Source organism: Callithrix jacchus, chromosome 17, assembly GCF_049354715.1.
Source record: "Callithrix jacchus isolate 240 chromosome 17, calJac240_pri, whole genome shotgun sequence".
NCBI lineage: Eukaryota > Metazoa > Chordata > Mammalia > Primates > Cebidae > Callithrix > Callithrix jacchus.
This window is the reverse complement of record NC_133518.1, coordinates 68,908,196-68,935,829: the sequence shown is the minus strand read 5'-3', so window position 1 is coordinate 68,935,829 and position 27,634 is coordinate 68,908,196. Positions and strand designations below refer to the sequence as shown.

Here is a 27,634-nt window from a genome sequence, read left to right as displayed (position 1 = left end):
AAAAAGTCATTGTTTTACGTGTTATACATGTTAATGAACTTCTGTTTGTTTTTCTTTTGTTTTGTCATTTTATATTGGGGCCCCAGCTGAGAATTTACAAGGGTCCAGGAAAAATTATTTTTTCTGTTCCTGTAATGGGCACATGAAGAAATACCATGAAAAAGAGACTTACTGATTCATATATATATTCCAAACCTTATCTCAAATCCCTAGAATAAGATAGGTTTAGAAAGCTAGAATTTTGGGCAACTTTCTGAAAAAATAATATGGTAGATATTATGTGTGCAGAGAAGCTTACACTTCTCCTCTGAAGGTTTAATCATTGAGTCTGTCTAAATAAACTGACAATAAACAGATTAACAGGATAAAAGACACAAATATATTAACAAGCAAATATACAATAGTCACAAAAAGTATGAAAACTCAAAGACAGTTCAGATGGTTGAAACTTAAATCCCCTTCCAAACCAAAAGTAAAATCCTAAGCCCCCTCAGCTAACTAAACATGTAATTGCTTGGTGAGCATTTCCTGCCCATTACATGGACAATATTAATTCACTGAGATTGTGGTATTGTAGCAAGCAAATAGTTTAATTGACATGAGGCAGACCACACAGAAGAACTGCACTTATCACTCATATCAGCCTCCCTAAAAGCTTGGAGATTAGAGTTCTTCAAAGATAGTTTGGTAGGCAGGGGACTAATAAATGGGTGCTGCTGATTAGCTGGGGATGCAATCACAGGGGCATGGAAAATAGTCCTTGTGTGCTGGAGGGGCACTCTGGGTAAACAGCCACAGGACCAGTTGAGTCCTGAGTCTGGGGGGAGTGAGTGGTTGCCAGAAGGCAAAAGTCTCAAAAACATCTCAAAAAAGCAATCTTAGGTTCTACAATAGTGATGCTATCTAAAGGAGAAATAAGTCACAAATCTTGAGACCTCCAGTCACCTGACTCTTGAGCAGTAATGGATTATAGAGAGTAGATCTTAGCAGAATTCAGTCCTGTTTCATGGTTAGCTTGGCCTATACCAAAGAATGAGTAAAAACAGCCAGGTTGTGAGGCTAGACGCAAATCGGAATCAGCCATGCTAGATTTCTCTGACACAATCTTTGCAAAGGCAGTTTCAATCAGAACCTCTCTAGTCCAGGGAGAGCCCAGAGAAATCTGAAAAAGTGAATTCCCAGCTATGATGGGAATGGAGATCTGATATGCCTCATCATACCCCCACCCTTTGGAGTGTAGACACAACTGACCAGCGTTAACGTTAAAATAGTGATCATAAAACTGAGTAGACAGACTATGGCAATAAGACATCAAATTCCAATCTGACTAGTATAGCATCACAGGACAGATAGCAGACCCTGAAGGAAGTGAACATATTTTACTTTAAAATACATTTCTTCAACTTATTTTGAAATGGCCCTGCATGGCCATCTTTTGTGGGAGAAATTTTCATCTGTAGAATGAAATCTCCATTAACAGAGTCAGGCTTTCTCTTTCTAGGCTTTTCGTGGATCTAGATGAGATTAATGGAGAGTCTGACACCTTTAAAGTCTGAAAAGAGATGTTTACTGTCTATTCTCTCTGAAGACTGCTATCTGTGAGGCTTCATCTACACACCAAAAATCTTGGCCTTCACAACTGCCCTTATCTTTACCCAAGCATTTGTTTTCTACTGAATTCTTTATATAAAACTTAACTCTTTCAACCAACTGCCAATCAGAAAATCTTCAAATTTACCTATGACCTATAAGCACCTCCTCAACCCTGCCTTCAAGAAATCCTACCACATAGGCTGATCCAATGTATACCTTCTATATATTGATTTATAATTTTACCTATAATTCCTGTCTCCCTAGAAGGTATAAAATCAAATTGTAACCTGACCAGCTCAGTCACACTTTTTAAAAAGGTCTTGAGACAGTTCTCAGGCCATGGTCACTCACATTGGCTCAGAATAAACCTCAACACTTTTCATAGGGGAAAGAAAAGTGGAAGATATAGACGATTTTTGAGGAGGAACATATGATATTTTAAAGAACAGACAGTAGCCTCAGAAAACGTCTTTATGGGCTCCAAGTGTGGAGTCAGCTCCAATCTTCTTTCCTATGAGTTAGTCTCCTCCATTTGATGAAATTATGGGGGTGAAGGGGTGGGAGGGAAAGACAATTGAATGTCCTCTGGAAGAAACTCTCTTAGTCAAATAAGGAACTCAGCATTTGGGGTTCCTCAGGTCCTCTCAGTTGGAAGTTCAAAGCAGCATATTTCAGGATTTGATTTTCTGAGCCCCAACATGTGAAACCCTGCAGCAGAAAGTAGGTCACACTCGCATAATCAATCATACGGATATTTCTGGTATATAACACATAAATATGCACCCACGTTGTGATAAATAAAAACTTAAAAATAGCCTCATATTACTCCGGGTCAGGTTTAGAAGCCAAATGAGCTAGGAGTTATTTCGATTTTTCCGAGCTTTTGAATGTGAAACATCACATTGGGATTATGAATCTGTATTATCTCATCCCAGCAATAAACTCTGAGTCTGCCATTTTTCTCTTTCTTTGGCAGTTCTTCAGTGTCATCAGTCATGAAAGAGGCTGATCTTCCATTAGACCCAGGAGATTTAGGAAGCAGTTGAACACAGACTCCAAAACCTATCTGATGGAAGTGTGATTCCCTTTATATACTGGAGGATATGCAATGCATGTAAATTAGCCTGATGTATTCTTTTGTAGCAGGATGTGAACATTCACTCTTATTGTGGAAAAAATAGTCATTTGGTTCTTCTTTTCTCTGAAGCAGTAGAAAGATGGAATGTAAATATTTCCTTCCCCAGGGACGGTTTCAGGATGAAGTGAAGCATCATCCTGATGCTTCATTTGGTTGCTATCATTTGGTTGCTAATGATACTGATAGGCTATCAAAAACTATTGAGAAAAGAGCAGGAGTAGAGCCTGGGCAAGGCAAAAGGCAGAGGATATGGAATCTGTAGGATCTGAAGGAGAGAGAATTGTGGTGACCTCCAGAGCAGAGGGCGCTTGCCTACTGCTCCCAGGCAGGACCCTGAGGATATGGAGGATATAAGGAAGTTGCTTGTGGTGCACCAGAAAGCTAGTCTAGACCTGACACACTCTGTTTCCTGGAGAATAGTAGCAAACTCCCTGCAAGGCAAGAAACCACAGGAGAGACAGACCTGAACAAGCCCAGCAAACAGGGATAATGGGCATTTCCCAGTAAATTTGGTTTCACGAACAATTGAGTACCACAACTCCTCAGCCCCTCCCGCTTTGTTCCAACTGTGTGAGGCCTGGATGAATGACATAACCTCAGGAGTTAGTGGGGAAGGTTGTCTCAAAAATGAAGCGCTATTTCAGCAGGACACCAATTCAGCAGGACAGGGGTTCAGAATAAAAATTAACACAGATTTACAGCAAAGTAAGATATTTCTTACACACCTAAGTTTGCAATCTAAGGTCAACGACCACTATAATTAGGATATTAAATGTTACTGTTTTATAGTATGTTTGGTTATAATGGCAACTGATGGTCCTTAAAAACAAAATTTTAGAATGTCTTTCTGGCTTGTTTAATTCTGAAAAAAGATGCCAAAATGTACTGGTAGGTTCACCACACACGCGCGCATGCACGCACACACACACACACACACACAGGCACTACACACAGAAAACAACTCTAAATATATAGATATATAAAGATTTAGGCATTGAAATGGAGCTTTTTTCTATTTTTTAAACTTCTATGCACTATGAGTATTTTATGATAGAATAGAATTGGCATCTGAATACTAATGTAAGCACCTATAAATTAAGATTATTAAAGGAGAGTGCTCCATAGACTTGAAGTCCTAGAAGAGTCTTAGAGAAACGTAGTCCCACTTTACAAATAAGAATAAGCCTCTCACATAGTATAAAGTACCTGTGGTGATTTTAAAATATTGCTCCCAAATTCTTTGTCACGTCAGCCATTGAGAGGTGGGGAGCTATGTCCCATTGCTTTGAATTTGGGTGACTTGCAACTGCGTGGCTCAATAGAGTATGCGAGAAGTGATACTATATAATTCCTGAGGCTATGTCATAAATACCCCTGCAGTTTCCACAGGTTCTACACTCACCCTAGAGCAAGCCAGATGTCATATTAGAACTATTGTCTTTTAAACTGCCAGCCGAAAAAGTCATGTGCAGGTATCCTAGATGATGGCCCCAACTGAGCTCCCAGTCAACTACCAGCACTAACCACTACAGTGAGGCATTTTGAGTACCCAGCCTAGCTGGTTTCTCATCAGAAGAAAGTACCCATCAGAAGAAAGACTGCAATGGTAGAAGAAACTCCAGGTGAAAACTATTCAACCTAAGCCTTTCCCAAACGTCTGATGCAGAAAATTTGAGCAAAATAAAAAGGCTGTTTTAAGCCACTAAGTTGTGTAGTAGTAATACCTAGAATATCCAAGGGTCATGGAGCTAAGAGACTTAGTGACGGGACTCGGGCTAGAACCCAACTTTCCCTTTTCACCCAAGGTATTCCTGTGGCCCAGCGTAATCTAATGAGAAGAGACTGGATCAAGACAGAGATACATATTTACATAGTCATAGTTTATTCCTAACTTTGGCATGCTGTTAAATTCCGTAACATTCTTTGAGTACCACGGATTGCTCCTACATTGTGTCAGGGACTGTAAACACAGGGTGACATTAAAAGAGGATACAATGGGTGGGGGAGAAGTTGTCAAATTCACCTCATTCCCATATTCCTGGAAAGAAAAAATTGTAACTGCTGGAAAAATGACAGATGTTCACAAAGTATGGGCAAACATTTAGATAAGGAGTAATCCTTACATGATGTTTTAATCATTATACAGTATGACCATTCCCACTTTTTTTTCCATTAAGATAGGAAATGAAACCAAATAAAATCTGTGAAGCTGTCGGTCATCTTTGGGAAGGCCTCCAGTGAACAAGGAGAGTTTTGAGCTCGGTATCCTTTCATCGTGGAAGCATTCCACGATGTCATCCCAGGGGAATTGACTAAAGCTTTGTGGTGGGTTGAATGATAGCTTCCAATGAGATCTGTCCATGCCTTAGTCTTCAGAACCTGTGAATGTGACCTTATGAGGAAAAATGCATTTTACAGATGTAATTAAGTTAGGCATCTTGAGATGATATCGTCCTGGATTACCCAGGGGGTCCTAAATCAGATGAAAAATGTCCTCACAAACAACTCCAGAGAGTGAAACCTGCAGACACCTTGATTTCAGGCTTCTAGCCTCCAGAACTGTGAGATAATAAATAAATTTCTGTTGGTTTATGTCTCCAAAACTGGGGCAATGTTTTATAGTCGCTCCAGGGATCTAATAAAAGCTCCTTGAGAGAGAGTTGTAAGAGCCCTGGAAGAACAAGGCTGTCCTCTCAGGGTATCAACAGAGGCTATAGCACTACAGCCACATAAGTAGCTGTGGGACAGCAGTCAAACTCATACTAGGAGCTTCTCAGCAAAAGTCAGACATTTCACAGGCTGTGCTATTCCAGAGGCATTACCGATTGGGACATGCTGATCATGTGCTGTTGTTGGTTAGTATGTGTCTGTCTCCTCAGCTGAATTGTGAATTTCTAAAGACAAAGGGCCTTCATTTCTTTCTTCAACAAAACTTAGTTGAAAGACTGTTACATCCTCCACTCTTTGCTAGGTGCTGTGACAAGATGCTGACATAGTTATTGCTTTCAAGATGCCAGCCGACCTTGGGTGATACTCCACTGTGAGTTCAACTAATGTTTGCTGGAGGAGATAAATACGGATAAAACACTTTGGAAGAGTAGATAGCTTTGTACTGACAGAGACCTAGGTTCAAGTTGTGTAAATTTAGATAATTTCCTTAACTGAAAAATGGAAAAAAATAATATGTACCTTGTAGGGCTTCTAGGATGATTAGCATATATGTAAAATACAGGTCCTACATAAAATACATATTTCCAAATGCTTGTGGTGATGTTGCTCATGAATGAGGAGCTAACGTTCCAGCAAAGCTTATGCCTTGCTTCCTTGCATTAATATTTTAATACATTTTCCATGTGTTTTTACTTCTTTCATTTTTCTCTAGCTTTCTGGAGAAATGTAGGCAGGGCAGGGATGATTCTCACATGAAACCAAAGAACAAGACAGCGAATCCATAAAAGAAGAGGGTGGCAGCAAACTGACACAAGAACAGAAAATCAAACACCGCCTGTTCTCACTCATAGGCGGGTGTTGAACAATGAGAACACATGGACACGGGGAGGGGTGCATCATACACTGAGGTCTATGGGGGGGATCTAGGGGAGGGACAGCAGGGGGTGGGGAGTTGGGGAGGGATAACATGGGGAAAAAGGTCAAATATAGGTGATGGGGAGGAAGGCAGCAAAACACATTGCCATGTGTGTAGCTATGCAACAATCCTGCATAGTCTTCACATGTACTCCAAAACCTAAAACGCAACAAAATATTTTTTAAAAAAGAGTGGTAATGGAGCTAGACAGCCCCCCAGATTTCCTGTCTCACAGGACCCTATATGTCCCACCACAGCCATGCCATTCACCCGATTGAGAAAGCCCCTCAAGGAAAAAGGGTGGTCTGCTCACAATTACGGTTTAAACACCACTCATCTTCCTTAGAGTAAATTTTACCCAAAGATTTTGGGAACGATATATCTTTAAAATGTTGCAAAAACACAGCTTCATTTTAAAGAATGCAAAAACTGAATTATAATAATAAATACTTACCTGCATCGGTCTCTGTTCTAACCATTTAAAAATTCAGTATTTCATTTAACTCTTACAACTTTCCCAAGTAGATCTTATCAGTATCCTCATTCTACACATTAAGAAACCAAGAAATAAAAGCAGTTAAAACACCTGCACAAAGCTACAGTTAGTGGCAGAGCTGGGATTTGAACCAAGGAGATTTGGCTGTAGAGGTTCCAATTTTTACCACTTTGTTATAAATATTTAGATAATTTCTTATGAACATTTTAATGAACCTAGGGTACAGGGCTACAGTTATTTTATTCTGTCTTCTATTATTGTGCATGTAGGTAAGGGGAAGACTTTGAGGAGAATTTCAGAAGCACTGTGCTACACAGGCTGTTTATAGAAATGATTGTTAAGGATCAATGGGGTGTGCGTGTGTGTACATGAGAGAGCAAGAGAGCAAGCATTTCACAGTGTGTGCAATTTTAGCTTAATTAGAATAGGAAGACTATTAACAAGTTATTTTTAAATGCACCAAAGATCAGGAGGTATATTAGAATTAAATTACACCGTGTGAGGCTGATTGGCAGCCCATGTAATGTGGGCAAGTTCACAATCTTGTCTTTATCAGCACGGTTTGCAAAGTAGGCCTGAAAGGCCTGGCCCCAAACCCACAGAGTGTGGAGCTGTAATTATTCGAGTAAAAAAAAGAAACTAATTGGAAATGTGATAAGCAATGATTAGTTAGCCTATCTGAGGAGGAAAATGAAGAAAATGAGCAGATGCCAACTGTTGTGGCTTCAGTGAAAAAAAAAGGATAGATACACTTGTTTGAATGAAAAGTTCTCTGTCACCTGAAGACAGAATTTTCCTTAGGATAGGACCATTAGGGTGTCATTTGCATAAAAAGCTTAAAATGAAAACTGCCACCACAAATAAGAACTCCTGGGCACAAATACAGACTTCATTCAAAGGATGCTGACTGGTGCAAGGGGCTGAGTCCGTGCTGAGGGCACTTGGAGACTGATTGCCAGTTGGGAATGTTCCTGACCTTGCAGTAGCAGGAACTAAAATAACCCCAGCAAAACAGAGCATGGAAGAAGGGAGAGGGGTTAGAAGACCTTGGCTCCTGTTTTGGCTGAAGCTCTTGGGCTGGAGCCCAGAGTCCATGAGCATTTGAGGAATAACTTTTCCTCCCTGGGCTCCCTCGTGGCTAATTCCCTCCTCTCCAGTGCTAACTGCATCTGCCTCCTCCTTATTCTGGACTGGTGAATCAGACCCTTGAGGTCTCCAGAGGCTCCATGTTGTTACCCTCTAACACCAGCTTTATCTTGTGTTCAAGGTGGGAGTTTGAGCTCCGGAGTCCAGCTGTCTCAGCTCAAATTCTCAGGCTAACGATTGCAACCCTTACAAGACCTTGCTCTCTGCCTCAGTTTCCTCCTCTATAAGATAGGGGTAAGATACTTCACAGGGTTGTTGAGGGGCTTCAAGCAGATAAAGATGGTAAAAGAGAGAAGAGTGCTTGGCCTTTACCAATTGCTCAATAAATGTTAGCAATTAATATGAATTTGCCTCCTTGGGTAGAGCTCCCTAATTTCAATCATTTGCATTCACACCTCCTGTAGTTGCCATGAATAAGTATCATCTACTTAATGTATTTTAAAAATCAATTCAAGTTTTTAATCTCAGCCATATTTTGAGCAACATTATTTGTAAAAGCCCAGGCTTACTTACTGTGCTAATGAATTTTTCTAATACATGTTAATGATCCACTAAAATAAAGGTGGATCTATTTTTATAAAGGTGTCACAATCTTAAATCATCTCAGATGCGAGCACACATTTCACACATTAGGAAACACAGTCTACACACATTCACTCATCTTCCACTGTTCTCTCAGCAAGCATCTAGACAACACTTATCATGTGAATGCAGAGGAAGTCAGGCAATCCAAGTGGAAAAGCATCCTTTCTGCCTCCACTGAGCAGAGACCCAGAGAGCGATGACAACAGTGACCCAGCAGCAGGGCTTTTCTTCATGGGGTTGCCTTTTGGTCTTGCTTGGGCAGGTTGATCCCTCAGGAAACAGCAGGAAGTAAAGAACCAGGCATGTCAGGTTTTCCAAATTCCAGTTCCAAGACAACTTGGCCTTGCCTAGAGACTCTACCTGCTGAGACCTAAGCTTCTCATTTGAGCTCTCTGACCATACAATTCCTCGTCTGTTAAATGGGCATAGTACGTACTTCACCAAGCTAGTGGTGGATCTGATCCAATGACACAGCCAGTACTCGGTGAGTGAGCGCTCTCAGATTATCAGTGCTCACACAGGACATGCACTTTCCTGTCCTGCAGACCTGGGGAATGTGCCCATTCTCCTCTGTTTTACCTAAAAATCTGCGTCGTTGCCTAAGCAGTCCTCGGCATACTAAACCAACTTAACATAGGCCAGCATGTAGTGAAGGCTTTCCAAAAAGTTTAAGACCCATCTTCAAAACCTAGTGTGTCTTCTTACCACAGTTTATCTTGTGTAGGATGAGGCTTGTGAAATCTCATTTTACACATGCTGAAACCGAGGCATGGAGAGGTTAAGTAATTCTCGCAGATCACAAAGCTGCTAAATGGAGAAGCAAGTAGCCTCTACAACTAGTAATGGCTAAAATTGCTACTAGTAAAGACAAGACGATAACCGAGGCCCAGAGGACCACATCATCTAGCTCAGCGGTTCTCCACTGAGAGGGACTTTGCCTTTCAGGAGACATTTGGCAAGATCTGGAGAAATTTTTGGTTGTCATAGCTGTGGGGTGGGTGCTACTGGCATCTAGTGGGTGGAGGCCGGGGATGCTCTGAACACCCTGTGGTCCACAGGACAGCTTCCCTCCTCCCAGCACACAATCATCCAATGCAAAAAGAAGTCAGCAGTGCTCAGGTTGAAATACCCTGGTGCAGGCACTATGACATAACCTATTTAGAGCCCAGCTGATAACTGAGAAAAGCCACAGAATCTCCCAGATTCCAAAACACGTAGCATGAAGTTCAGGCAGAAAGTCTCGTGCACTTTGCCACAAGGAATGACCTGGAGCCAATTTCCTAAGGCATATTCGTCTCACCATTCAGGTTAGTTAATTAAAAGGACTAAATGGATGTGGTATCTGGACAGAAAAGGGAAGCATAGAATATGACAAGAGTCAAGAAGAGAGCCAACAGCTTGCTAGTATGAGAAACAGAGAAAACAGAAGCAGCATCGGCTGTGAAAATCCTGCAAGAAACAGCCACATGGATAGAGGCAGTGCCTGAGACTGTGGGACGAGGTCTTCTGGGCAGTCAGAGGGACATTATGCCATAATGCCAGCATGGAGGGCACGGCATGAGCAGCATTCACTGCATCTCAATTACTGAGCTTCTGTGACTTTTTTTTTTTTTTTTTGAGACGGAGTCTCACTCTGTCTCCCAGGCTGGAGTGCGGTGGCGCGATCTCGGCTGACTGCAACCTTCAGCTCCTGGGTTCAAGCAGTTCCCCTGCCTCAGCCTCCCGAGTAGCTGGGACTACAGGTGTGCGCCACCATGCCTGGCTAATTTTTTGTTGTTGTTGTATATTTAGTAGAGATGGGGTTTCACCATGTTAGACAGGATGGTCTCAATCTCTTGACCTCGTGAACCACTTGCCTTGGCCTCCCAAAGTGCTGGGATTATAGGTGTGAGCCAGTGCGCCCGGCCTTCTGTGACTTTCTTTTTAAGGAGTGTGAGACTGTCAGTTGAGGAAGATGGTAAGATGAAAAAGTTGGAGGTGATTTATCTGGTGATGTTTTCCACATAAGTTGCAAAACAACCAAATGAGGCAAATGGACTTAGCTACTAGGAATGGGAACAGGAGGCACGACGCTCACCTGAGTATTTTGCTTTATTCGCTCTAATAAACATTTTATTCATATAAAAGACAAACAATGCATAGAACAAAAATAAGTGCTTGAGAATTTTGATATAAAATGAGTATATAGCATTCACATTCCTATTTTAATACATGAGTACAGCTGAAGTGTTCCGTAAAAGAATAAAACTTTCTTTTTATGTATAGTAGTGAAAAAAGTCAGTATTTTTAGGAACTACAGAATGTTATTCCTTGGTCTTTTTTCTTGAATAAGAAAAAAAACATAAATAAAACATGCCACAGTATTGTCTGACACTACATTCCAGTTTATGCTGATGATAACCCAGAAGTGAGAATACTCTTTTGAATCTTGAATGTCTCATGAATGGGCCAGTATTCTAGAAACTCACCACTAGAGGTCAACGAGCAACAGCTATTGGGATGGTATCAGCATGCCCAACGGTGCAAGTGGAATTTCTAGGCACATCTATGCACCTGCGGCCACACTGGCTTTAACTCTCAGCCCATCCACACAGAGCAGGGTGCCCAGAGGTGCCGTCTAGTTCCAAACTTTTGCATGTATCCTAAAATCTCAATAAAATGAGACTTTCCAACATCCAGACAGAGCTGATTTTCTCACTGCCAGTCCCTCTCTAATATTCCTATTTGGCTGAAAAGAAGTAGCTTCCAGAACAGTTTTAAAAAAGAGATCACTCGCAGCATTGATGCTTCTCTGTTGGTTAAAAAGTTTCCTATGGAGTATTAAAGCTCACACTTTGTTCTTGTCCTTGTGGACACAAATTTCCTAACTGCAAAATGGGACTTACATGTCCCGCATTCAAGTCCTCCAGCAATTTCTGCAAAGGTAGGGAAGGCTGGCATGATGGAGAGAGAACGGTAACCATGAGAAAAGCTTCTTGGAGTAAAGGGCTCCTCTCTTCAATGCAGAGGGTAAAACTATTACCATAGAAGCAAAAGAGACTTGGGCTAACTGGGACCCTTAGAGGAGTTCCCCCTTAGTCCAATAAAAGACCAACTTCAAATCTTAACACCAGACAAGGTAGTCAAAATCATATCTAGCCAGAGAATAAATGCTAAGGGACCTTGGTTAGGTGCAGATTTACAAGGGACCTTGGCTAGGTGCGGATTTACAAGGGACCTTGGTTAGGTGCGGATTTACAAGGGACCTTGGTTAGGTGCGGATTTAATTCCTAGACTAGGGTCGGGGTAGGCACTGGAAAGAGCTAATGTCTACAGTGAGGACTGAGGCGGCTTTGTAAGCATCTCCACACCTTCAGATTTTGTGAACATGGACTGCAGAGAACTGAAAACCATCTGCCATCCTTACCTGGGGATCCAGATTTTTCTGCAAAATCTCCAAATATTTATAACATGGCTTCGCTTTTTGAAACTCTGAGCTGACCAAATAATACATATGTTTAGAGTGCCCAAGGTCTTATCCTGACAATGACAGTATTGTGCAGTTCAAAGCCTCTTCATTAGGCCAAACTGTACTTGAACACTCAGGAGCCCAGAAAGATGGAACCCATTGATTGGTGTTTCAATACAAAATTAGAGAATCAAGTCAAGTATAATGAAAAAAGTAATGAAAAAGATGAAGCCTTGAGTGGGGATTTGCTCCTTTTTAGGAAAGGATGAAGGCTGGGAGCAGAGACTAGTAATGTAAGTTTAGGGGGAAGATAAAAAAAGACCTATTTTTCATTAGTAGATGGTGGGGCCACTGCATGGATGGGGAAATCTGTTCCGATTTTTCTGTAACCCAGGAAGGTAAAAAGTGGGGCTCAAAACCTTTAAGTTATTAAAAGATGGGGCGGAGTTTCTAAACTACGTTGAGAGAGAGTTTCTAAAGGAGCCCCTCAGATGTGGTGCCTGGAGCTTAACTGAAAAGTCCAGGAGAAACAAAGGCACACAGGTCCCCAAACAGTGCCACTATACTTAGTTCCATGGCCAGAAGAGAACCCCTAGGCAGGGAATGATTATTTTGCAAAAGCAAGTGCCATGTGGTCAAAGCTGGCTGTGAGACATGGAGCCTCTTTCCCTGTGCAAAGTTCCCTGTTTTACAAAGAACCACTGCATGTGTGATTGTCAAATGCTAAAAAGGGACCTAATGCTGTCATAGGTCCCTTCCTTCTTTGCTTGGTTCTGGAGCTCTCCAATAAAACCAATTTCCTGGGAATATTTGATCTTTTTCCTTGTCTCTTTTCAAGGTATGGCTATCTATCTATATATATATAGATATAGAAATATATAGATATATATATATAAAACATAGCTATTCATATTTATATACAGGCAATAATAAAGTGCAAATGTTATTGGCTATTGTAAAAATCAATCTCATTTCCTGAGGAAGTGCTAACACAGCTTATCCTATGACGACGTCAAAGGCATAGAATGCTCTATGTCACCCACTCCCTGCTGCTGTTGTTTGGGCTTAGGCCCACAGCTCACAGGGAGGGGAGTGACCCCCTTGGTTTTCCAGGAAGCATCAGTTCAGGGGCAGCTTCCCGCTGCCTCTGTTCTTTGGTGAAAGGGGCAGCCTCTTTGGACTTGGTCCAGCCTGCCCCGGAAGAGCTATTTGGTAGTGTTTAGGGAGCCGTCTTCAGGAATCTTCTCCTCAGAGCAGCTCCTCCCCGAGAGCCTGTCCAGGTGCTCCAGCTCACTGAAGCGTTCCGCCACACACTGGGCTGTGAGACGGGCCTCCGGGTCGTGGTCCCAGCACTCAGTCAACGTCTCACACACCATCTGGATGCCCTGTAGCGGGAAAGGGCACCATGAGTTGCTGGGCTGTGCGAAGGGCAAGGTGGCCTGCTGACCCTGTTGCTATCGTGAGGGCAGGGTCCAAAAGTGCCTATGCATTGAACGCGTGCTGACGGAGCGCCCTCTGCTGCGGGCCAGCCAGTTCCACGTGGAAAGAGGGGGTTGTACTGGTGGCAGCCATGATGGAAACCTGTCATACCTGTTGGCTCTGGTACTACCTGATCACAATAGGTCCTGAGAGCACTGGGACCCTCTGCTGGGCTTCTGGGGTACACTAACACTCACAACACCTGAAAATTCCCCATGTCGTAGCCGCTAATATCATTCTCACACCTTTCTATTTAGAGCCGTTTTAGGTTCACAGCAAAATTGAATGGCAAGAGTAGAGTTTTCACAAACCCCTTCCCCACACATCACTGCCTTCCCCTTGACATCATGCGTCTACGTGGTACATCTGTTATAACTGATGAACTGACACTGACACATCATTATCAATCAAATTCAGAGTTTACATCAGGGCTCACTCTCGGTGTTGTATACTCCATGGATTTTGTCAAATGTATAATGACACGCATCTACCATTATAGTATCATACAGAATAGTTTATCTGCCCCCGCCCCCCATTCCACGTATGCATCCCTCCCTCCAGTCCCCTAAACTCCTGGTAACCACTGATCTTCTACTGTGCCTGTAGTTTTTGCCTTTTCTAGAGTGTCATATACACTGGGTCGTACACACTGTTCTGTCAGAACAGGGCTGACTACCCCAGTCAGAGTTGTATGCAGGCCTTGGCGTGGTTTTATTTGGAAAGGCCACGCATCTTGTGGAGTGATTCAGTAGCGGCGTCTACAAGCTCCCATGGGTGACCTCCGGGATGCTCCATTCCTCTCCCACAACATCAGGTCGGACCCTATGAAACAGCTGCCTTTGTGGGTTAGGTATGCTTAACGCTACGCCATTTCATAGGTTCACCCCAACCGAATCAAGGCCCCATCCAAGGAGCCCATCCAGGAGATCCCACCCAGGAAGTGGCAAGAGTTTTCTCTCACTGGCCTAACTTTTATTTCGCATTGCAAATAATTTCGTTATCATTTCCAATCCTTTTTGGAAAAAAAGCAGGCAGGAGTTAAATAAATGGTGTGATAAGTGGAAACAGAGTGTGCTCCCCCCAGTTACGAGATCAACGTTGCCAATGGCGATCCCTCACACAGGTGGGCTGGAGTGGGGTGGACAAATCATAAAACTACCTGGGAGAGCTGGCACTTTCTCTACTTGCCTTCTAATACCAACAACTTTCCAAACACACCTAGGAGCCTATCTCTCCTTCCCCACCCCATGAGTTCATAATGTTAAATTAACTTCATAATTCACCTAATTGACAGTATTGACTGATGGCCCTATTAAGATTAGAGTGCTACTGTTGGTACACAAGTAACATTTATTTTATTCTGGCACTGTAATTACAGGCAGTAAATTAAATTAAATATTAAGCATTAACTTGAAATCAATAGGGCAACAAACCTCATTATGAGAAAAAATGTATTATGCAAATTCTTTTCAGAATTTTTTCATCATGAATACTGGCTTCATTACAAGAACCATATAGCAGAGGAGGCAACAGAGTTTGAAAGAAACATAACACTCCAGCATATTCTGATTTCAGAATGTATGTGAAACATTCTTACAGTTTTAGTGTCAAGGAGGAAGACTCCAGAGAAGTCTTGACTCTTCAGAGTCAAGTCCAGAGAAGCCCGTGACCCACCACAGCCTGGTTCACCCCCAGCCCCTCCAAGGACTTTAGTAAGGTCTGTCTGCTGAAGTGGCTCTGGGCCAGGACTGGCAGAGACCAGGCTTCCTGCTCCATTTGTCTTCCCGATTGTGCCTGATTTGTTTCTGTTTCTTATCTGAATGTGCCTTGCCCTTAGGGAAACCTACAACTTAGCCTCAGCCTTCATGGTTGAGGGAATTCATCCAAAAGAGGCAATAAGAGGTTTTAGTCAGTAGGAAGAACAGTTTTCTCAGTGAGCTGGGCCACACTGTTCTCTCTTATTCTCCACGAAGGGCTCTTTCCTGGGTGTGTCAAACACATGGCCACCTCTGTCTCACTCACAAACTATTGTGTTCTTTTTTCTCTGACCATTGCCCTCATCCAAGTGCCCCCAAACAAACAATCTGGATCGGCCTCTTTCTAAGTCCAGAATGACTGCCCTGCTATCGACAGCCTTAGCTACCATTTCCAGACAAGAAAATATAAGAGGCCGTTAGGATGTTCCCAGCAGACAGGTTTCTCATTCCTTCCCAAGCATTTTTCTCTTCTTTGCTTTCCTTAATTCCAGAGTGAGGAGTAGGTCTCTTCTTTCCCACGTGTGCTCTCTGAGAGCTCCAAAGTCTGTGAGCACAGCCTGCAGACACCTGTCCACAACCCTCTGCATGTCACAGTCACTTCTCCGTCCAGCTGCCTGACAAACTCTGCTTGTTTTGCATCTGCTAAGTATTTCCTTATAGACCTGAAGATTCCCAGAGGAAAACATTTGGAATCCAGAGGGAATGAAATGTAAACTCCTGACGTGAAGGCTCAGGAGTGAGTGAGTAGCAGAGGTTACGAACAGAATGTTTTAACCCAGAACCAAGGGGGCTTGGAGAAGGTGACAAATGCCCTCCAGATGCCTATCTCTGAGTTCTCAGAGTATCTATCAGCTGGTTGGAACCTATAATAATTGGGTCATCCACTTCATTGAAATTTTCTTTATAAATGAACTTGAACAGGACCATAGAACACAATGGGACCTGCCCTCAGATTTAAGCCCAATATTCCAGAATTCTCTGTCACCTAAGAGACAACTTTGGATGAATCTTACTGACCTTTCTGAACAGTCACGCCTTACCTGGTGGTTGAGCCAGAAGCTGGGAATTTCTGGTCGTCCTCGATCTCTCAACACGTTGTCCTTCATGCTCTCGACACAGGGGTGCTCCCGCACTTTGGAACCAAATGGAGGCTCATAATCTTTTACTTCTGTGAAGAAAGCCAGCAAACACAGGGTCACTGAGAGTGGCGTGTGCAGCCAAGGAAATGGGCGTGGTGAGATGCCTGGCCAGGGAGCATAAAGCACAAAGTAACAAATTCGTGATGAAGAGCAAATTTTAATAATAATGGATTGAAGTAAGAAGGAAGGAGTGATTAGGGGAAGAGCTAGAGAAATATTCCACAAATGATTGTTGAGTACTTAAAAGTGTGCTAGGTGCTATGCTAACAGTTGGGGACAGAGTGATCAACAGGGTCACGGAGCTTACATTTGAACACAGGCATTCTCTACAGGGTGATATTGCACCAAAAGAGTGAAACCGGTTCTTGGGAAGTGGAAACATCTTACGTATTACAATAGTTTGGGAGCCTCCAAAGGCCCAGAATATACAAAGAGACTTAAAATGGGGTATTAAGTTTCATGTAGGTATTGAGGCATAAAAAGGCACATGCTACAACGTGGATAAACCTTGAAGACATTATGCCAAGTGAAATAAGCCAGACATAAAAGGACAAATATTGTATGAATCTGCTTATCTGCAGCACCTTGAGCAGGTATATTCAGAGACAGTATAATGGTGATTATCCAGGGGCAACCTGGGAGGAAGGGGAAATGAGAAGTTATGCTTTAATGGGTTGAGAATTTCAGCTGGGCAAATGAAAACGTTACAGAAAAACGAGTAACGGTGATGGCTGTACAACACTGGGAATGCACTCAGTGCCAGTACATCGAACACTGAAAGATGGTTCAGATGAATTTTATGCCTATTTTGCTATAGAAAAAAATCATGGAGAGTAGTGATTAGGAAAAAATATTGTCTACAGGCCAGGTGCTGTGGCTCATGTCTATAATTCCAGGACTTTAGGAAGCCGAAGGAGGACTGCCTGAGTCGAGGAGTTTGAGACCAACCTGGACAACATAGTGCAATCCCGTATCTATAAAAAATAAAAAACCAGCAACAACAACAAAAAACTTGTCTACAAAGACTCTTTATTATATCACTGATTTTAAAAGAGGAAAAATGCTGTTTTAGTGGGAAGACAGAGGGGACAGATTAACAATAACATCAACAAAATTTTAAAAAGATAATGCTCTATAAAATAAACGACGGGGGAGGTGACCCTTCACCAAGGCTTCAGGCTTCAGCTAAGCTCCATTTCTTCATAAAAACTTCCTTGAACAGCCTTAGAGACAATCTTGGTTAGATGCTCTGGGCAGCGCTCTATTCTTGCATGTACCATATTTTATTTAATGTATTCACCTGCTTATTTTTTTCACCTAACTGGACTGTGAGCATTTGGATGCAAGTTGAGTCCCTTTCGCAGTCTTGTATTCTCGTGGTGACAACTGCAAGGGTCTCCCATGCAACAGGCTGTCAACAAATGCTTTTTTTTTTTTTTTTTTGAGACAGAGTTTCACTCTTGTTACCCAGGCTGGAGTGCAATGGCTCCATCTCGGCTCACCGCAACCTCCGCCTCCTGGGTTCAGGCAATTCTCTTGCCTCAGCCTCCCAAGTAGTTGGGATTACAGGCACACGCCACCATGCTCAGCTAATTTTTTGTATTTTGAGTAGAGACGGGGTTTCACCATGTTGACCAGGATGGTCTCGATCTCTTGACCTCGTGATCCACTCACCTCAGCCTCCCAAAGTGCTGGGATTACAGGCTTGAGACACCGCGCCCGGCCAACAAATGCTTTGTTGAGTGAGTGAATGAATGAATGAATCTTAGATTCTCCAAAGTGGCAGTACGTAAACTCTGGATGACTAAGACAACAAAACACCGATTTAAATGAGCAGACTAATACAGGTGTCAATGGAGCACAGGATAGTTAAAAAGACAGAACACCCGATACTAAAACATATCTGGGCTGAAAGGAGAGAACGGTCTAGATTCAACACTTTTCTCCAAATTAAGTAGCATTTTTAGCCTTTTGCTTCAAAATAATCTTATTTAATGAGTAAAACTTTCAATAAATTTGCACCTCTAGGCTAAGAATTGAAGAAGCTTTCATGGCAAGATGACATTTTGAAAAGGGATGGCTTGTTTGTGTTGATTTCTTTTTTCCCCTTTCCCAGAACCCTATTTGCATATTTATCTTCTTCAGCCTCACCCAAATAGTAGAGCTGCCAGGATATTTTCTCTTTTATAGTTTTAAATACAGGAGAATTTGGGATGAAGGTCTCCCATCACATTGAGACAAGCACAAACCATCCTCCTGTGTGTCATGCTTTTGCCTTCAAGTGCGCAAGCACTAAGTCCACACTGCTCTTGGGTGAGATCTGAATTGTGATTTGCATAATATTTACACTCTTATTTTTTTCTTCTATTCCCTATCTTCTACCAGACTGTAAACGCCGAAGGCCCAAGGCAGTGGCTGAATTTTGTGTCTTTCAGTTATCTGCTCAGTGCCTATAACTGTGCCTTATACGTAGTAAGAATTTAATAAACATGAGTTGGGTTGAATTCAAGCAAAAGAGAAAACTGAGAATCAGATCTGGTTTCCAGTAAGTGTTTACTCTCACATACTTATTTATTCTTTTCTATAAAATGAACAGACTGAACTGATCTACCTCCATGTTCCTCTCTAAATTTATCTTGTAATCCAGTCTAATCAAATATGATACCATACCTTGAGATGTGTGTACTACAATGTAATAGTAAAGGATAAATAAAAAGTAAATTGTTCCTTAGATACGGTACAGTCCACAGAGTTTCCATCTTTAATTGTTTTTGCTTCTGTAGCAATTTTAGTTGGTACCTGCCGAGGTCTCCTTTACCAAGCTAGGGCCAATAGCCTCCAGCTGCCACAGGTGTTGGCTCATAAGGGCTCACACCTTCACCCTTTTCTGGGAGGTTGTCCTTGGCTGATGGGAGATGCCTATCCTGGAGATTCCTGGACATGACTGCCTTACTCTCACAGATGGCCTATCGCCAATGACAAATTGATGTTGAAGTTTAATAGACCAACTCTCTTGGCTCTTGGTGCAGTTCACACTCCCCAGAGCTTCCTGTGCGATCAGGCTGAGGTTAGACCTCTCTTGAACTACAAGTTTACTTAACTCCTTCTATTCCTCTTCCTGCTTCTCTTACTTACTTCTCCTGAGAGCTTGTCCTCAATAAATTATTGGACAAAAGTCTTTGTGTCAGACTCTACTTCTAGAAGAGCTGGCCCAATACAACTTCCAAGGAAGTGCTTTCTCCTTTCTGCCCAAGCCTTTGTCTCCGCGAATCTGCACAATCTGACTGTGGCTGCAAAGTTACCCTGGGGAAGACTTGATGTAGCCCCTTCTCGTGAAGGTGAAATTACTAAACCAGGAAGAACATTCTGAATCTCACATTGTATTACTGTTACTCTGATGAAACGCCTTTGCCTTTCTAGGAAGCTTTCATGCTTTTTCCTTTCCACCAGGCATTTCAGAGAGTTCTTTCTCCTCTGATCAACAACAATCCCTATACTCACGGTCAGAAGTGACAGGGGAGGACATGACTAACATCAGGGGAGGAAAATGGGATCAGAATAAACCCCAGCTGTCAATCTCATGGCTGATGGTCCTTGAGAACAAAGAAAAAGTCCTGTCCTTGAGACTATAAACCCAAACCAATTCATTTCGAGTCCTAATCTTCTGAATCACATAAACTACAGAATTTATTTTAATTTTTGTGTAAGTGCTCTGTGGATCACAGCAAGTTTCCATGGGGAATGAGATGAGATGGCACTAGGCATATTTTTACTTAAAGAAAAATTAATGAATGCTTTTAGAGAAAGGAAGACAAAGGCAATAATCCCTTCCCAGAGCAAAGAGATTTATAAATGGGTCACTTCCTAGTTTTCCAAAATCTTGGGAAGTTGTAAGACTCCCTGATATTCCCAAGGGATACAAGGCCTGCTTCCCATCTTAGACTTACGGGTAATTTCAAGAGGAAGGGAGGTCACGGGTAGTCTGAAAGGTGCTGGCAAAGGACTGGCTCCTTGTGCCCCACTGAGAGAATTTATGGCTCTTCTGGCTCCTCCTAAGTTTAAAATAGACAAGTCTGGAGAGGCAGGATCATCATTTGACCGAAACTGTCATACTCCAATATTTTAATATTCGTTTTTCAGATCAGGAGTGGGGATGGGGATCAGCAGTATGTGCATGATTTAAGCTGGCCTTTCTTCAACTTCTGAAAAATGTCCTATTCATGTAATATAGATTTTCCAAAACAGCTAAACACATGTTTGCTTTTTCTTTCTAACTATGGATCTTTGCAATTCTTCTTCACCCTTCTCCCTCGTGTTGGACATCCTTCTCCCACCCCCATTTTTTTCCGGATGCCCTGCCATGTGTATGGAGATGGTTTAACGTTTGGCAGTGTGTATACATGTGCCTCTCAGTTAACATCTTTGCTATTCAGTTGCAGTGATCAGGCAACGCTGCTTGTTCTTCCTTCTATGGCCATTAAGGCAATGCCATTCCCAGGGCCTCCATTAGGACTTGTAGGATGACCATGTAACATGGAGGCCATTCCCTCCGGGACGGCATTTCTCAACTGCTCCTCAGTTGTAAGTATCCCTCAGAATGCCTCAGACATTTGCTTTGACTCAGCAGCGGAAGAAGAAGGTGGCCAGAGACACCTGGGTGAAACTCTGAACCCTGTGACAGGAGGTTAGAAGGCAGAAAGCCCAGATGGACACCAATGGTCCATCCTAGGATGAGACCTCATACAACAAAACCCAGGCCATCCTGGGGAACTGGGAAGAGCTGGCGATTGGCAACAAGTTGATGGCCTGAGACCTCTGACACTCCGACTTTTTCCCCAGGGTTTCAGGCAGCTGGAGACGGGGATGTTTAATTCACTTTGGCAAAATCCTTGGGTCCAAACTGCGTATCTTATTTATTTTTCATGATAGTGCTTAAAATATTTTTATTTTGGAAAATGTATGCGATTAAAACTATGAAATTGCTAAACAATCATGTATAAAGAAATGCAACTCTCTCCCCAGTTCCTAACCACTGTTTCTTTCACAAAAGTGGCTTAGATTGAATAGTGAGAGTCAAAGTGATTAAAATTTTTCCCTTATAAATGAGCACTTCTCAATCTATTTTTTTATACAAGCCAAGGTGTTTTGCCATGCATTCACTGGGGACAAAGGCTTTGGTAAAATATAGTAGAAATTAATTACAAAAAAAAATGAATCCCACTTGAGTGTTGTCACAACATCAAACTGCTATTAAAGTTACTAAACACATCTTGGTTTCCGTCTTTATATTGCAAATTAGAAACAGAGAGTTTGAGGACCCAGCACCTTCCAAAGACCACACTGGGGTAGCTTTGCTCTAAATGCGTCATAAGGAATGTGAGATGCGTTTTGACACAGGAAAAAGAACACAAGTTATTAAATATATTTTAAGGGTTTCAGATGAGTCAGACAAAGAATGTTGAAAAAGTCTTCAGAGATGAGATCCAACATCCTCATTTTACAGTTGAGAAAACTGAGGCCCAAAGAGTACACTGGATTCCAGGAAGGGCATTTAGAATTGTACACTGTATTACTGCTACTCTGAAGAAATTTGCGTTTCCTTTTTAGGAAGCTTTCATGCTTGCTCATTTCTGCCAAGCATTTCAGAGATTTCTCCCCTAACCAGAGCAAGTAGAGCTGGGGCAGTCCCCGGTAGGAATATGCCCTTCCCAAACGTGGCAAGGTGTCCCTTCCTGCCTTGATGGGGCCCTCCTCAGCATATAACTGTGAGAAGGGAACTTTATGGGATCTGTTGGAAAGTTATTAGTTGTCATTTCTAAACAAGTTATGCAAAAAAAAAAATTACAAAGAGCAGCCCTCTCCTTAGCTGTTATTATTTACCAACGTTAAGCCCAAAACACTTGTCCTTTCTGGGTTTCGGGAAGTAGATGTGACTGGTGGTGAGGTAAGGATGAGAATCTCATTTTCACCACAGGCATCAGATCAGGGCATAGTTGGCAACAGAATTAATGCAGTTCCTCTCTGCACATGTGATCAAATGATGCTTGACCTTGGGCCTCTTTTCCTGTGAAGAACTGCAGAGAAAGCAAGTTCAGGAGTGCGTGGGCTGAGTCCAGAGAAAATGTTACACCTGGCTAACCTATAATAAGAAACACCTTTTTAAAAAAATTGGAATTGCTGCTAAGGAAAAAAGCAAAGGGCTGAGAGAGTAAGACTGAGTTTAGCACTTAAAAAGTGGTAGAGCTACCAACTCAAATGCCCATCGATGACAGACTGGACTGGGAAAATGTGGCACATATACACCATGGAATATTATGCAGCAACCAAAAATGATGAGTTTGTGTCCTTTGTAGGGACATGGATGAATCTGGAGAACATCATTCTCAGCAAACTGACACAAGAACAGAAAATGAAATACTGCATATTCTCACTCATAGGCGGGTGATGAACAATGAGAACACATGGACACAGGGAAGGGAGCACTACGCAGTGGGATCTATTGGGGGGAATAGGGGAGGGACAGCGGCAGGGAAGCTGGGGAGGGATAGCATGGGGAGAAATGCCAAATATGGGTGAAGGGGAGGAAGGCAGCAAAACACACTGCCACATGTGTACCTATGCAACTATCTTGCATGTTCTGCACATGTACCCCAAAACCTAAAATGCAATAAAAAAAAAGAAGAAAAAAAAAAACGGTAGAGCTAACAATGTGCATCGTAGGTACTGTTTGTTGTTTCTGCCCTAACTCCTTCAAAAAGTAGGTATGAGGACTTGGAAGAGAGATGTCGAGAGTTTGTGCCTCACTTCCTATATCCACAAAATGAGAACAGTCACACATGCCGCCTGCCATCATTCAGTGTGATCCTGCAGTGCCAGCTGCACCACCGCCTCCCAACCCCATTGCACTGGCTCTTCCAGTTAGGCTGGCACAACTCCAGGTGGAACAGGCGAGGAGGGCTGGGGAGCAAACCCTCCAGCAAAGGCTGATGGGGCTGGAAAGATAAACACCCAGCTACCTTCGAGTCAGGCAGCATGACACTGAGGTGTGTGTTCTGCACTGCACGCAGGGGCACTCCAGTTGCCCATGGTGGGAACTCACTCGATAAGATATCCTTTACTGGCTTCCGTCCCTTTCCTGACTCATTTCCTCATTCTTTTACTGGCATTCCCTGCAATCTCTTCCCAAATAAATTACTTGCACTCGAATTCTTGTTCCAGGGTGGGAGGCACTCCACCCAAGACATATGCCTACACAGCAGAATTAGTTCATCAAGCCAAGTCTTTGTCTCATCATCAGACTGTTTCTGAAACCAGACAAGCAGAGCTGAACGCTCAAGATCTCCTTGAGTGCCTCAAACAGTCTTTTCTTAAAAACCTCTTTATTTCACTGCTTGAAAACAACTTTTTCTTCCTTCCATCTCCCTCCCACTATCTCTCCCTGCAGTGTTTTCGTGGATGGAAGCCACCCACAACTGCCTGGCCCTTGCAGCTTCTTATAATTTTTCTCAAAGGGCTCTTGAGAGAAAACTATGCTTGCCTGTCTCTTCCCAGTTCCGCAACACTCAGAGGGCAGGTCTCTGGGACAGCAATGGTATCCCTCAGAGTCAGCATCTGGTGCACAGCTGTTGCTTTGACTGTAGTTTAACGTAACCGGGCAGCAAAGTTGTTGATGGTTTTCCCTAAAGTGGTACCCCTGAGTTTTCATATCTGCTTTCCAATCCGTGCTCTGTTGAAATCCAGGAAAAGGAAGTGTTTCAATCCCGGTCTCTTTTCAGCCTTCTCTCCAACGCCTCCCTGTTTTTTCTCTTTTTCTTCCCCCCACCCCCTTCCCTTTCTTTTTGGTTCATTTGCACTTTGTTTTGTCCATCCCACAAGGCTGCAGCAACTTGCCAATGCGCTAAGGACCCCTTCCTGGAGTTGTGCTACTCCTTGTGAAATACTTGCTCAGCTGGCTGCTGTGTGTCAGCTTCTATTCAAAGGCCTAAATGACTGGGGATGTGGAAGTCAGTGTGCTTGTAGGCCAGTCTGGCTGGGGATGACGTGCGTATTGTGCCTGCTGTGTTCACCAACGGGGGCCCTGAATGGACGGCCTTCACCCGCCTCCCAAACAACACACAAACACTTGCATGAACACCAAACAGACTGAACGCCTGGGACAGAGATTTCTTTGTAAAAGAGAACCAGTCTCCAGTTCTGTCCTTGCTGAATAGCGATTTCATGAAGAAGGATTTTCTCTTTTTTCATAAAACAGTAACACACCAATCACCTCCTTCTGTCTTGTTCTTACTTCAAACAATTCTGAAAGATTTGTTTTCTTTTTTCTTTTGAATTCTTTCAGAGGATTAAAATGTCTGAAATGACACCTTCTTTCGTTATCTATCCCCCAAGTCTATTTTTCTTTCTTTTTTTATTGAGACAGAGTCTTGCTCTGCTGCCAGGCACCAGGCTGGAGTGCAGTGGCAAAATCTCGGCTCACTGCAACCTCCACCTCCTGGGTTCAAGCAATTCTCCTGCCTCAGCTTCCCGAGTAGCTTGGACTACAGACACATGCCACCACACCCAGCTAATTTTTGTACTTTTAGTAGAGACCGGGTTTCACCATGTTGGCCAGGATGGTCTCGATCTCCTGACCTGGTGATCCGCCCGCCTCAGCCTCCCAAAGTGCCAGGATTACAGGCTCGAGCCACCACGCCCGGCCTATTTTTCTTCCTAAAATCATCCCATCCACCTCACCCACCTCCCACGTTATATCCCTTTGTTCATTACCTGTCTCTAAATACTGGCTCTTCACTAGACTTCCTGTCCCTCAAGGAAAGATACTGCTTTTTAAACTGTTGTATCCGTGGCATTTTAAATAATGCCTGCGACACAAAAGGTACTCAATAAATACTTTTTGAGTGAATGAATGAATAAATACATCTTTAGAGAAATTAAGATAAAGCAGTTGTCTCAAATTTTAAGGCATCAATACTGTGACACCGCTACAGAAATTAACAGCCTTAGGGGCTGTTAACAGGGATTCACCCAGAGAAGTGAGGCCATCACTGAATGTTCCTCAAATGTGTAATTGTCCCCTCAGCTACGGCTGGAAAGGCTTCATATCAACTGCCAGGATGCAGAGAGTAGCTCTGACTACCCTATCCATAATGAGCATAGGAATCACAGCTACTGTGTGTGTGTGTGTGTATTTTATTTTTTTGAGATGGGAGTCTTGCTCTGTTGCCCATGCTGAAGTGCACTGGCATGATCTCAGCTTACTGCAACCTCCATCTCCCAGGTTTAAGCAATTCTCTGCCTCAGCCTCCCGAGTAGCTGGGATTACAGGCACCCACCACCACTCCTGGCTAATATTTGTATCTTTTTCCTTTTTTTTTTTTTTGAGACGGAGTTTTGCTCGTTACCCAGGCTGGAGTGCAATGGCGCAATCTCGGCTCACCACAACCTCCGCCTCCTGGGTTCAGGCAATTCTCCTGCCTCAGTCTCCTGAGTAGCTGGGACTACAGGCACGCGCCACCATGCCCAGCTAATTTTTTGTATCTTTAGTAGAGACGGGGTTTCACCATGTTGACCAGGATGGTCTCTATCTCTTGACCTTGTGATCTACCCGCCTTGGCCTCCCAAAGTGCTGGGATTACAGGCTTGAGCCACTGCACTGTATCTTTAGTAGAGATGAGGTTTCACAATCTTGGGTGGCTGGTCTTAAACTCCAGACCTCATGATCTTCCCACCTTGGCCTCCCAAAGTGCTGGGAGTAGAGGTGTGAGCCACCGCACCCGGCCATAGCTACTATTTTTTAAACACACTCTCCATTGGTCATAGCTACCATTTTTTAAACACATTCTCCAGAGCAGTATATCAGGAATGGTAAGGCCTGCGAGCTGCAGAGTCAGACAACAAGGCTTTGATTCCTGACTCAACAACTTTCCCACTTCCCGAGCCCTCAGTTTGCTCATTTAAAATGGGATTAATAACAGTGCATACCTCAAAGTGTTTTGGTAGATTAAATGAGTTAATGTCTGGAGCAAGTGTTCAGGAGGTGGTAGTTATTCCTTTATGGCTTTCTTCATCTGGACCAAGCATACTTTCAGTGAGAAGCCTTTCTCTCTGACCTCTCTCTCCACTTAACTGCAACACATCTCCTGAGCTCCCAGGTGGAATTTTGTGCTAAATGAAGCTGTACCACAGAAGTTTTGAAGAGCTCTATTATCATCTGTTTATTTTCTCACCTGATACAAGTGAGGCTTCTCCAGTGCAGTGCTGTTCTTCCTGCTTTCCCTGTGGTCCCTTGTGCAGAGGAGACGCTGGCTGATAAGAAGTAACTCAGAAGGACGTCCCAGTTTTCCTCTTCCTCCAAGAGCTGACCTAGCTCTCACTCCCTGACCCTAACACTGCCCTCCCTGTAGCCAACCTGGGCGTTCAGTCCCTTGAGCTCGCTGCCTTCCCTTCCTAAGCATTTATCACAACTGAACTGCACTTGCCTGTTAAAAACGGTCTAGTTAAGTGTGCCAGTGCCAGTAAATAGCGTGACCTGGAGGTGAGACCTACGGTACATTCATGATGATGAACTGATGAACACAGAATGAGAAGTGGGTGTGGAGGTGAGCTTGGAGCCTTAATCTCCATGTGACGAGTCTGGGCTCAAACATAAGGAGTCGCTTACAGGCAGGACAGGTGGGATTTCACATTCTTCTGTGGACTCTTCTGTCCCTAATGCTTGGATCCTACTTAATTCAGTTAGATGTTCTGCTACTTAGAACGTTTTTCTTCAAGTACTGAGTAGTGTAATGTTAACATCTAAGAAACTAAAACAAATCGTCACTTCTGCAACAGCTCATTAACAATTGGTAACAGAAAGGTCAATGTTCCAAAGCTTAAAAAAGTCCTCAGTACAACTGGGGACTCTCTCAGTACAGGATGGGGTGCTATATCCACATTACCAGTGGCAGTCATCCTAAGAAATCCAAGCAGCCACATTTACGCTCCTTCAGTGGGTGGATCACTACACTTGTCATGTAAATGAGCTGTTTTCACTGGAGACTTGGATCCCACCATCCTTCTGCACGCAGTCGAGGTGCACCACACCTCTCAAGTAGGTCTCTCTGTAGGTGCTTGCTCACTGGCTCCATGGGTCAAATCATAAGCCTTCCATAGCACAGAAGTGGCCCCCATCTGTGATCCCATAAGCACACACAGACTCCAGGCTACAGAGAGGACCCTGGAGATCTGGTTCCCTTTACTGTCCATCTATAATTCGTCATACAAAGGTA

At 43.1% G+C, this 27,634-nt stretch overlaps 1 protein-coding gene across 5 annotated transcripts in view; it reads right to left on the bottom strand.

Moving 5' to 3' along the window:
• Positions 1–10,619: 10,619 nt before the first annotated feature.
• The window catches only part of TGFBR2 (transforming growth factor beta receptor 2), an 87,982-nt gene continuing 70,967 nt past the window's right edge, over positions 10,620–27,634 (bottom strand). For all 5 annotated transcript variants that reach the window (XM_078354483.1, XM_035278573.3, XM_002759680.6 and 2 more), the window contains 2 exons: positions 16,269–16,396; positions 10,620–13,377 (listed from right to left, as the gene is read on the bottom strand). In XM_078354483.1, the coding sequence (XP_078210609.1) occupies positions 13,198–13,377; positions 16,269–16,396 (308 nt within the window). In that variant the 3' untranslated portion in view covers positions 10,620–13,197. The remainder of the gene's footprint in view (positions 13,378–16,268; positions 16,397–27,634) is intronic.